The sequence below is a fragment of the Crassostrea angulata genome, chromosome 2 (genome assembly GCF_025612915.1).
Source record: "Crassostrea angulata isolate pt1a10 chromosome 2, ASM2561291v2, whole genome shotgun sequence".
In the NCBI taxonomy this organism is placed as follows: domain Eukaryota; kingdom Metazoa; phylum Mollusca; class Bivalvia; order Ostreida; family Ostreidae; genus Magallana; species Magallana angulata.
The window spans coordinates 74,320,164-74,333,166 of NC_069112.1; the positions used below are offsets into that span (position 1 = coordinate 74,320,164).

General features: G+C 32.8%; 1 protein-coding gene across 2 annotated transcripts; it reads right to left on the reverse strand.

The window, feature by feature from the left end:
• Nucleotides 1-3,957: 3,957 nt before the first annotated feature.
• LOC128172955 (C5a anaphylatoxin chemotactic receptor 1-like) lies at nucleotides 3,958-9,139 on the reverse strand. Of its 2 annotated transcripts, XM_052838690.1 has the most exons (5): nucleotides 9,107-9,139; nucleotides 8,880-8,957; nucleotides 7,765-8,319; nucleotides 7,138-7,539; nucleotides 3,958-6,744 (listed from the first exon to the last, which is right to left on the reverse strand). In XM_052838690.1, exons 3-5 carry the CDS (start codon nucleotides 8,173-8,175, stop codon nucleotides 6,529-6,531), a joined length of 1,029 nt encoding a protein of 342 aa, XP_052694650.1. In that variant the 5' UTR covers nucleotides 8,176-8,319; nucleotides 8,880-8,957; nucleotides 9,107-9,139; the 3' UTR covers nucleotides 3,958-6,528. The 2 variants fall into 2 exon arrangements, with proteins under 2 accessions (XP_052694650.1, XP_052694651.1); XM_052838691.1 differs by lacking the exon at nucleotides 9,107-9,139 and having other exon boundaries at nucleotides 8,880-9,014.
• Nucleotides 9,140-13,003: the final 3,864 nt, after the last annotated feature.

Below are 13,003 nucleotides of genomic sequence, written 5' to 3' on the forward strand. Positions count from 1 at the left end.
GCTTTTAAAATTTATTAAGCAACAATTATTTTTTTCATGTTCACTTCCTTTAAAGCTGACATGAATTCATAAAAGCATTTGGTTGCCATATTAGTTTCGATCGCTCCTCTACTGTCACTTGGGTATATATACCTGTTGAGAAAGTTACGGTCGGTTGCTTTCTGATCGAGGCATCCAGGTTGCACGGACTTCTAAATGTATGATTTACACAATGTAGTAAAATGTAATAAATTATAAAGGAAGCAACAATCAATAAAATACAAAATATATTTATTCTTTGAAAGAATTTCCAATGTGCCCGTAATATTTTGCACAAATAGTGCTGCCTGACTTCGCATGCACATCGAACACGTGTGTCGTTCATACAGAATGCATAACGTCTGCATCATTTTTAAAACCCGGCGGCAGTACATCCAACACAGTAGCTAAATGATAGTCAATCCAAGAAAGTAACAACGTAACATCGTTTCTATCCATTCCTACAAAAACGCTCCGTTTCTAAAATCCATGCGATCATTGACATTGCGCGATCTGCCACAGTGTGTAGTTTGCGCATGTGCGATGTTATAATATACAGAGGAAAACGGTCTACACTTATCGAGGGTTTTTGAAATATCTGTGGCTGGATTTCAGTCTGTCTTGTTTCGTCATTCATTGGATATGCCTTGCCAGTGAAGTGGTTGTCATATTATTTTTGTTCCCTACGTGTTTCTACACGTCTTTTCGTCCAAGGTAACGTGTTCGGGTTTTAAAGCATGAAGCATGAATAGTGCTCTCGACCTTCTATAGGGGGTGTATAGCAATGAGCAGAACAAAAGAAATCGACAACTAATATGGCGGTAGTCGGAGATAAAAGGGAAGTAACGCGTATTTATGAATTCATGTCAGCTTTAACAAACTGTATATCGATAGATTGACACATTTACTAACATTCAGACCCGCAATGTGTTGGGTTGTTTTTTTTTTACAAATTCTATAAAAGGTAGACTAAATAACTGAATTCCTTACCGTTTTTCGTTTGGGGTATTTTGAATCACTTGTGTACGCTATTGTACAAATAGATTAATAGCCATAAAGATAAACACTTTAAGTGTTTAATTTTTAAAAGATATTGTGTACGTGCAAAGCAATGCAATGCTATGGCTTTCAAATTCTATGGCTGACTGATACTGGTTCTGCTTGATCTACAAATAACGAATGTAAGACGTAGTATTGGGGTGTTGTTTTTTTTAACAAATAAGTATTGATTTCTTAAAAGCTTGCGATACTAAACAAAGTATTTCATCGGAAGCATTATTAGTTACCTTAGCTGCATATATGTAGCTCTCGGTCTGGAAAAAATGACTACCATCCTAAATTTTTCATACAAGGGCTACAGACTTGCAGCTAACATTACCTTTAAAAATACATTTTGGAATTTGCCGCTGTTCATAAATTCATGAAAAATACGCGCAGATTCAAGTGGTTATATGTCGTTTGATATGGGATTTATGACGTCTATTTATATTGTTTTCATTAAAATTATTTCATTATTTCAAGCTTGTGTGTGGAATGAAAAGAGTATCACATGTTATATGATATAAAGATTAACAATATTCAAGGCCATTCCGTCATTTTCAAACAATGATAAAAAGGACTCTCAAATAAGAAAAATAGACGCAGAATAAACTGCATTCACGGTATATGGTCACATTGTATGATGTGTCTCAAGAGTTCCTTTTTTGGACTCGTCCACTATAACTGCAAACAATCAGTGAATGAGACATTCTGGCGCAGAGTCTTGTAAATGAAATTTCCATTGGTCAGAATGAATTCTTTCGTGAGTGTCAGGATATGTATAAAAATAAATTTAATCGTTCAAAGGTTTAAATTGTTAACAACGATATATGAGATCGAATGTTTCAGAACGATTTACAAATCCAAAATACAGTTTTTTTTAATCGGTTGACGTGTGAGCATGAGTATTTATTAGGCAGGCATCCTTACACCCTATTAAAGTAAATACACCCTCCTGTGACGTCATACATTTTACATAATTCATGAATTCATTAAAATTCTTGCAAGTAGATTTGTAATTTCTAAGTTATTATAGGTGCACATCAAAAACTCAAATCAGTGTTTACTTGGAGATATTTTTTAAGCGTTTTTCATCCTTATATTCGACATAATTCAATTATAACAAAGGGAAAACACTCTTTTCTATTTTTCTCTAAGTGATATATCTAAATGCTATAATTTTTCTAATGCAAACATTTTTTTTCTTTTTTTTAATTAGTTTTAGTTTTCTGGCATAGTAGGCGATAAAAGGACTATGTGCGGTATGGTCAAATATCTGCCCCCGATTCAACCAATTTTTAAATAGCATCGTATAAAAATGAAATCTTTACAAATCATTGTAAAGAGGATGCCTATAACTTTAATAATGATTTTAGTCATCATTGCTCACTCCCTGTTTATCTATGACGTCACCTAAATGACCTAATTCCCGCAAATTTGCAAACAAATGAAGATATTCTCATTTTTGCTCTATATTTTGCATTCGGAAGTATAAAGCGCAGGTCTGCTCAAGTGCGATTTTAACATATCTTTTTCTTCAGATAGTTATACATATTATACTAAAAAATGGTACTTGAGCAAGCCTGCGCTCGATGTTTCCCAGTCGAATAACCATCGGAAAACACCCATATTTTGCTACAAAACATCAATTTATCAAAATAATGCAATATTCATGACGTCATTTTTACATTATGACGTCACTGTGGTGATAACCTTTTACACCTTTATTTCCAATATGATTTTAACTATCTTTCACCTTATTTTAAAGCTCTTTCTAAAACTTTGATTTTGGGGGGGGGGGGGGGGGGGGGGCAAAAATTGCATAAAACCGCACTTAGTCCTTTAAATATATAAACAAGTATCCATCCATTTTATTTGATTTTTAAACAAGAATAAGTGTGATTTTCAGATGACAATTACAGCCTTTGGTTTTTATTACCTTACATCTTAAATAGTATGGATACATATATATTTAATTTATTTTTTGATGAAATTCAAGTCCAATAAGTGAAAAAAATTTAAGTTTTTTAACTTTGAACCCATAATTTTATAGGTACGGAGTTACCTTAATTTAAGACAAATGGAATCGTCCAGCAGATAGAGAAATACTTTTCAAATTTCCAGACTGCTTGTTATAATAAATCTATGATTTTGTTTGTTAATAATAATTCAACATCAATTATCAAATATCAATGTGCACTCTAGTACGCTAGTACACAATCTAGTACCCCACCCCACCCCCCCCCCCCCCCCCCGGCCATGATAAATAATTCTAAATCAGGATTATGTGCTTGCATGTGGCAGAAGAAAAGCTGGAACTTAACTGTTTAATCAACTATAAATTACCGATATCATCTCTTTGGAAATGTATTTCTCCGTAAGTAAGTACTTGTAGTAACTGATATATGTAATTGTGAAAACAATAGAGGAATACATGATCTGTGCATAATAACTGTTTGATACAATGTTTCTTTTTTCCAACATGCTTTAAGTCTATGATAACAAGCATTCTGAGAGTATTGCATGAGGAAAACACGTCCCCTACCGGTTTGTGGAGATTGTGAAAACAATGCACTTTTATGCAGAATACCGAACCCGAACATTAAAACATTGGAATATAAAAAAATAATTTTCTCGGAAATATGTCAACGAGACGCTACAAAAGTGTAAATTTGATATGTAGTTTGACATTTTGAAACTGTTCAGCAAATCTCATATTATTCCTCAAACGCATGAAGAAAAAAAGTATGGAAAACTGAAGTGGGACAGACAGACAGACGGACGGACAGACGGACTGACGGACGCAGAGGAAAGCTATAGTTCCCTCCAGTGAAAACCGGTAGGGGACTACTAAGAAAATATATGCTTGACTTCATATCTGAAATTTTCTTTATTCCCCTTTTTAATAAACAAAAGAAACCAAAAAACAAAATTGATCCAGATATATATTATTACATGTATCAGAAATAAACCTAAAAAACAAACTACACATTCATCCTCTACCCATAATATTGCCTTTTCATTATTTGACATCGTTGTAGATCCGTGTAACAATCTATTAAGTAGGTGCTTGCACGAAAAGGAACCCCTTGCTGATCTACGTTTTCATAAAGAAATATAAAGAAAAAAAAAACAACATATTTTGCCTTTTTGATGTAAAAAAAGAAGAAATTAGTTCTCAGTCTCTCTTAATGCTTGTTTGTTAGCGGATAATCTTGGTTCATTTCGCATATCCTTTTTGTAATTTGAAAAAAGAAATGCGATATGAATTCTTTTTTCCATGCAATATTTCGGATAAAGCAATGAAGAGTGGTATCTTGAAACTTCATACAAAATTTTATTACACCATTAAATTGTAAAATGCTTACATTGAAAATTGTGCCCGATTTCTTTTTAATTAAGATAAAACTTTATTGATTAAAAAAAACCTGATTCTTTGAGACAAAATGAATTGACATATCAATAAGAGTTTGACAATCTCTAATTGCAGGTCTGTAGCTCTTAGTCTGAAAAAGAAGTGGATGGACGATCTGGTACCCAGATCGTCCATTCTAATTTCTTGAAAATTGCCATTTCTTTCGTACGTGGACGCAATACTCACCGAGACTTAATGGTTCGTTTCTTTAGTTTTAACTGGCAGTGTGTTGAAAGGTTATATTGGCATTCCGATAATTTTGAAAATGAATAATTAAATAAAAATGGTTACAATTACCGTAAAATTACCGGCATTGGTCTTCCCATGCGTGGATCTAGAAGGGAAGGGGGAGGGTTCCAGCCACCCACCCACTACCCGCAAAATTTCTTTCAATTACATGTACATTATAAATTTACAAAATTTACCTCGACCATCCCCTGGCAAACTCAAATAACTGTCAGACCCTCAACCCCTACCCCCGGAAAATTTATGATCCGCGCATGCTCCCCCTCCTCGAAAAACAAAATTATTCTTCAAAAACCCCTGTAAAATTTCCAGGATCTCCTAAAAGATTCATTTGCGTTTGCGTTCGATAAAAATCCGTGTAAAATGTTTGCCAATGGTCTTTTTACCTACATACCGGGCATTCCCACTGTGTGAAAAACATGCAGCGAATCAAACTATAGACAACGTTTAAAGATATGTATACATCTGATATTGTACCATGATCAGGTATCAGTTTTTTGTATTACGTCAAAAGTATGGCGCAGGTACGACGGACGACCTAATCGTTGCTTGCAACGAGCTCGTGTCTAGTTATTACATATTATTTAGTCAAATATTGTAAAATCTTAACTGGTGAAGTATTTTTTTTATAGTTTATTTGTATCTTCTGTAATATCGATATGTGTACCATACCACCTTAATATTTTGTTAGGTTAATTATTTGTTATTAGTCTAGTGGTCCAATCAAAGAAAAAATGGTATCAAACATTTAGATTGAAAATATTCTGTGATTGGGTCAACTTAATATAGAACATATTGTGATCTAAATTTCTCATATGAATAGATGTTACAAATAGAATAAAAAAGGAAATCATTAAAGACCCAACAAATATATTTAATTACATTCGATTCTATAGGTAGTAAATGTATGCTTAATATGTTGTTATTGAGTTTTTACCGAGCGCAGCGAGAGGCAGGCGATGCCCGCCTAGCGAAGCGATGATAAATGGTAGCACGTATATATAAAAAAAAAAGCAAATGAAATATAAGTCAGAGGTACTTAGGCCAACACACATTTCTATCAGCCCTGTGCGCCGCCATATTGGCAGCCATTTTGTTTTTAAAAAGTTAGTTCTTTCATTGATTGACTGATACTCATCGATGTTTATTGCCCCTAAACTCGATAAAAATGTCCCAGTGTTTCAATAGAAGGTTCTATTAATTAAAAGAAATAAAAGAGGACACCAGATAGGTTTCAATAGTGCTTCAATCAAGAAACACGACTTGTTCTATGTATGTATTATCAAATTATCAGATGGAAAATAAAAACATTAACATCAAAAAACTGATCTTATTGATACTGAATAAAGTATTCAATTCTATTACCGCGGCATTACTATGAATTAACTTGATAAACAATGAAAGAAAAAAAAAAGAAGTTTGGATTAACGTAACTCTTTTCGGCTATATCCAAAGACAAAACATGTACGTTTTACATCCGGAACATGACATCATATTGTAGATTGAGCACTTGATGCATAGTTAAATTTTCGCAAATTATGTAAGTAGGGAACCAGGCGGATCCTACTGTATGCGTTTCATATAAATTGTTGTACAAATATCAAACTGCACTGTGTTAAATCTGCGCTCGGTCCAACGGTCACACCGTTTTGCATATTATGTTTTCTGTTAATTTCATAGTTGCAATTGGGTGACGTGAAATTTTCAAAACCGATCTGACTACCTTATATCACAGACAAAAAAAACGGACATGTAAGTTAGAATGTAATTACACCAGCATAATGACACGGGATTTCAGTTCAATCTCGCTGTTAAATTCTTGTAATCAACTCGGTCTGGATGCAGTCTTCTGTCTTCTTTTCTGTTCTTGCCGGAATGTCAACTTTTTTCTTCATGTCAAAAATGTTAATCAAGGTTTTTCTAAAGTATTCATTGCATTTGCAGTAAATGAATACATTTACTGAACAATTAATGATTTTACCCACTTTTGTCACCCATACCAGTTCATGCGAAATCCGTTTATCGCTCTGAAATTAAAACAAATGGAATTATACAAGTGTTGCTCTGGAAGCGCTATGAATATTAAAATGTTTATTAGTATGTTGTCCTGATAGATTTGTTTACTAAATGAAGACACGTCTTATATAAAGAATAGAAATAAATATACTGTGGAATCATCATTGTTTGTGAGGGATCAATGTTCGTGACTTTCGTGGGTTACCCTTCCCACGAATTAACATCCCCAAGAACTTGTGCACTTTCAATTGTACAAAAGTATTCAAAAAATTATGCGATTGCTAGCCACGAACACCCCTCACCCCCCACACACACGAATAAAAATGATTCGACAATATTAATGTTTAATATGTAGCATAGTAAAGTCATAATGGATGATTGATCATCGAAATCTAAATACATACCACGAAAGCCAGAAGAAGACACTGTCCTATACACTGTACAGCTATTCGTATTACAAAGAAGGTTACAGTTTTCAAGATCATTCGTGTTATTTGAATATTCATATTCTTTTTTCCGCCATGATTTTGTTCAGAGTTCTTGATTTGTCGAAGTATTAAGAAACTGACTGTTACTGTCACAGATAAAGGTAGTGCCATCAAAAACCAACAGTGCACCCAGATTTCCCACATAAAATAACCGCTTGATTTGCTGAAAGGAGTGGTCGATAATGTTGATTGGCCATTCACTGACAACTGCTCCGGATTCAGTTGGAACTTGAAAAAAATGGGAATAGCCATGAGGGAACACACAAGATATAGACAGGAAACCCCGATGTAAGTTGCGTATTTTGAGTTCCGCCCTTGCTGTAATAAAAATTCAACTTCGATGAAATCTGATTAAATCAAATTAAACAAAGATTCTTGTTTTTGAGCAAATGTTTTACTTATCTAATATATTTCTTTCACTTGTTGTCCTTATTTTTAATATAACTTTTAAGCAAGACTAAGTTAATAATAAATTTCGTTTTAGGGTATTTTGTTTTATCTCTGGTCATTAGAGAGCAAAGGTTGAAAAGAAAATTTACCTACCTGAATGAATGGTTTGTACAATTTAAAAAATCGATCCGTAGTTACGGCCGCTAGCATCCAGTTACTTGCATAAGTAAACACTGAAAATAAAGGCAACCCAGCGAAAGAAAAATATATTCCATATGAAGAGGATTTAACAATCTCAGGGAAGTATAACGGCAAAGGTTCAATTGTAATATATAACAAGCACACTATGACGTCATTAATCGATTTCATCATCATAAGAAACGTAGTAGATGACGTCATTTTTGGACTACGCCACACGTAGCATGATAACAAATTACCAGGAATTCCAATGGTTCCAAAAAACAGACCAAATACGCAAGATACGATTTTGTGTAAGCGCTGGACGTTTTTCACTGCCCCACTTTCATCAATGTCCTCAAAGATATGACTGTCGCTGGCATTCATATTGGTTAAACACGTGTTAGACGATCGACATCGGAAACAAACAGCTTCAAGCTCAGCATCGTTATGTCGTCATGATTAAGGTTTCGTTGTTTTTGTTGTAAAATTAAACGTTATTGCTAGAGGCCTTTTCTGTATTAAACAAATCTACAAAAAAAAAATGCAAAGTCAGTATAACAAAATTATAAGGAGGAAATCAAATATCAAAAAGAAAAATTTATTATACGGTCAAAGCATGGCATAGCGTTTGTTTAACATATATACCAAGCAGATCATTTTCTATAACCTATCATTGTAATCCAAAAGGACTTTTAACGAAAATATGATTTGTTAGAACACAATTTTATTGTTCAGATATACATTTGGGGTAGGGGACAAGTTATGTTAACGTTGCATAGATAGAGTTCTCATTTTATGAAAATAAACATTTTTTTTTTTGTAATTCTAAGTAAATTCTAATAAGATAAGAGAAACTATATTATACAAAATTGAGTAAATATAACATCAATCATGACCTTACGCATGGATTACATAGGTTGTTGAATATTTTTGAAGCTATTATAAAAAAAAAATCAATGTTTTTTGAAAAAAATTAGGAACAAAAAAAAAAAGTATAAAATTAAGAATTCCTGTACATTGATATTTATTTGTTTAGTTAGTAGAATTTCTTGCTTGATTAAAAAAAAGATGTTTTTCATAAAACTTACAACCAACGTGTTTGAAAGAAATGAATGCAATATTCTTCTTATCCCCGAAGTCCACGGTCAGCTACGCCTCCTTATGACCTGAAACATTTACCCAGCAGGCATACAACGTTATACAAACGTTGAAAATACGTTGATTCTAAGTATATGCAGCAAGAATGAAGAGTAAAAATGTTGAATTAAAAAACAACTTTAACAGAGAAATAAACAGAGGGAGAAAAACAAGTTACCTCATCACAGCGTATGTATGTTCTTGGCTTGCATTACTATATGAAGTATAAGATAATGCTTTTGAACAACATTTATATAGTTAAATCTCCATAGCTGCCATTGGGCGATACGAAACCACCAATTAACACTTAGATCACGGTCATGTATTTCTTCCTTTACTGATTGAGGTTTCACAACGGTATTGATTGTAAATTTGACCATGTTTTTCTTTACAACGATATTTAGGTCCATGTAAAAATATAGATGATAGTTTTATGAAAATAGTTTTAAGGAGGTCCCTAGTTATATACGTCTTTTGACTTTAAATTGATCTTTCTAAAAGACAAAAAGTAGCAATAGTAGTACATATCTAAAATCTTAAACATCTTTGTTTATAAATAAAGCCTTATTTTTGAGTTCACAAAATTTTTCATTGAAAACGTACAATTTTTCATCGCTTTATACAACCATTCCCCATGACAAATTAAAATCTAGGCTTTTAGATATCATCGACAGTTGTTTCGTCAATAAAAATGGCAGTCGTAAAAATACTTACCTTGTCATTAGAACTCTGAAACATTATTCTGTAAAGAAAAATCCTTCTGATTGCACACACAAGTACTCAGAAATCGACATTAAAAAGATGCTTGAGTTTCTGATAGACAGTATCTATGTCTTTTTTTTTCAAATCAAGTCTTCCAACAATTTGTTGGAATTTCCGTGGGTACCTATTGTGCCCTATTGTAAGCAGACCTATTTTTTCATTCTTATGAAGCAGAATGTATTCGAAAGCTTTTACGGGAAAAAATAAATCACTCGTTGTGGCCTTTAACTCAACATTCAGGTATATAGACGACGTATTATCAACTAACAATTGTTAATTCCACTGTTACGTCGACTCGATATATCCCAGTCGACTTGAAATAAAAGATACCACAGAGTCTGCGTCATCTGGCTCATATCTTGATATTTTATTGGAAATGGACATTGGTGGTAACCTAACAACAAAATTTTATGATAAAAGCGATGACTTCAATTTTTCTATAGTCAACTTTCCTTTCTTAGGCCAAAAGAAATATTCATGTTTCCTGTCGCCCAACCAACCCTATCTTTTACCTTCTGACCCTAAAAGTTTTTATGGTGGTGATTGGTAACTTCGCCAGAATTTCCTCAGAAAAAGAAGCAAACGTGCCCAATCTTCTGAGTTCACAATCGTGTAATTTAACCTCATTGGCAAAAGAACGATGGAAACTAATCTACGTACATTTTTACTGCATAAATGAACCTTGAGGCTATTTTACCTTCAGGGGTTATGACTACGGCTGATGCAACAACATACTGTGCATTGGAAATAACAAAAACGATGGCTATTACTTTCAATCCTAATATAACAATTAGTTAATAACCTGTTATTAGTTAATAACTGCAATCAATGTAAAACTATCATAAAACTACTTTCTATATGATCTCCTGAATTAAACAGATCCTTTACATAGCGTATTGTAGTAAGTGGGTCAAATGGTTGGACTAAAACCCAAAATACACGTAAATACAGAGATTGGTTTAATTAATATTGACATTAAGCTAATAAAATACAGAAATATTTATCCAGAAAAGATACCTTTATACACGTGTAGATTAAATTTTTAATAAAAAAATAAATCTATTTAGTTTTTTTTTTTTGCCTGTTGTTTTCTATACATTACATGCATCAATAATACAAAGACCTTTGAACATTTTAAATCATCAATGACATACCGTACACTGTGAGTATACTTCTGTCTTATTATTACATACATGCTATAAGTTTTTAAAAATAAAATATTTTTTTCCCTACTTACCTACCCTAATTGTTTTGGTCAGGTGACATCAAACAGGAATATTTTTCTTTTGGCTTTATGTAGCAAAACCTTCATCACCTGCATATGGTGTTTTTGTCTCTCAGTTTATTCGATTTGCAAGGGGCTTGCTTTTCGTAAGGCAAGGCAAACTACCGACAAACAAGTTGATAATTCAGGGCTATCAACAGTCTCGTTTGAAGACATCTTAACTTGAGTTCTAAAGTCTATACAACGACCTTGTCAGAAAATACAATCTTCCACTGTGCCGTATGCTAACTGACGTTTTTTCATACTAATTGTTAGACCAAAATTAACAACTAATTGTCTTTTCTATTACGACAAAGAGTACACGGGGGATGTGGCCGGTCAGCAGAGGATGCTCACTCCTCCTAGGCACCTGGTCCTGCCTCTATCTGTTTGGAGGTCCGTGTTGCTCTGTATTTTGTATTTCTCTATATGGATTTTTGAGATAGTTGACGGTTTGTTATTGTCATTTTGTTTTTCATTCAAACACCATTCAAAAAAAATTAAGAAAAAATCAAGAGTATTATATCAGCATCAACGTATACAACTTACTTTCAAAGAAAACACAAAGTACAGAAAATTTTTGGGCAGAAACTGTACATAGAACAACGTCTTTGGAATCTTTCTCTGTAGACATGAACTTTATTGATCATTCTATGTAAATAATTTGATTTCTAAAATCACAGCTCATTTTATAAATATATTTAAATTATTTATCTGCTCTGAGTTATACAGACAACGGTTTTGAAAAAAAAAATAGTTAATTAGTATTATGGATACTTTATGGGGATTTTTCAGGTAAATTCCATTTACCTGTACTTACAAAATATGATTGAAATCGATACAGAGGGCAAAAAGCTAAGGTTTCTTCATCGGCACTTTATTTCTCAATGTGGATATTGACAAAAAAGGTTATAATGGAAATCATTGATTGAATTATCTATAAGGTAAGTCTCAGAAATACATTGCACATTCAATCGTTAAAAATTATCACCCGGATATTGTCATGGTCTTGTTATGCAAAATTTCTGTAAACCTTTTATTATATCCTGAGCTGAATTTTAATCGGACAAATTTTATTTATTTTTTTAAATGTGTGGTTCTCGAATGATCATCAGAATGTGATGCAAGAATATCTCGGGACACACTAAGGAAACACAGGTGTCGCTGGCCTGGTCATAAACTTTTAATTATAACTGAGTCCCTCGTTTAACGGAAATATACCGCCAAAAGAAATCGAATGTCGTTCAGTAGTAAAAATACCAATCTTATATAATACCTTAATAGAATTATAATTTGTTTGGAACTGCCCCACCCTCTCCTTGAAATATCAGCCGCTGATCAAACTGTATAAGCAAAAAATAAAGAACTTTTGAATATGGATATTTTTATTTTTTAAGTATTGTTTAATTAATCAAATTCAAGTTTGAAAAATAATCCCTCTCTCTGATGGTTCGAGAACTTCAAGGCGGCAATTCCAAACAAATAGATATTTTAAAATATTTGGCTTCTCCGACCGACTGTCTAGTAATTTCATTTTTCAATTAACATAGTTTGTTACGTGTCTTTGTTTGTTTCTTTGTTTTTAAATTCACCTAATGTTGACCAAGACTGATACTGTAATATTTTATTAATATTTATTATTTTGATATTATATTTTTATTTATAGTTAATGTAAAGAGAGACAGAGACATACAGACAGACAGACAGACAGACAGACAGACAGACGGACAGACAGACAGACAGACAGACAGACAGACAGACAGACAGACAGACAGACAGACAGAGCGTTATGTATATATAAAAATGCATCCGTAGTTAAATACCATTTAATGACAAAAGAACATATTTTGTACAGTTATAACAAAAACAAGGTTAACAATATACATGACCTGGAACATCTAATTGATTATTTATTGATTGATGACTGATTAATTAATGGATAACAGCACTAATATAATGTGAAATATGTATATAAAAACGTCTATCTCTTTTTATTTTTATTAAGAAACAGAATAAGTTAGAATATGTACACTGAATAAATAAAATACA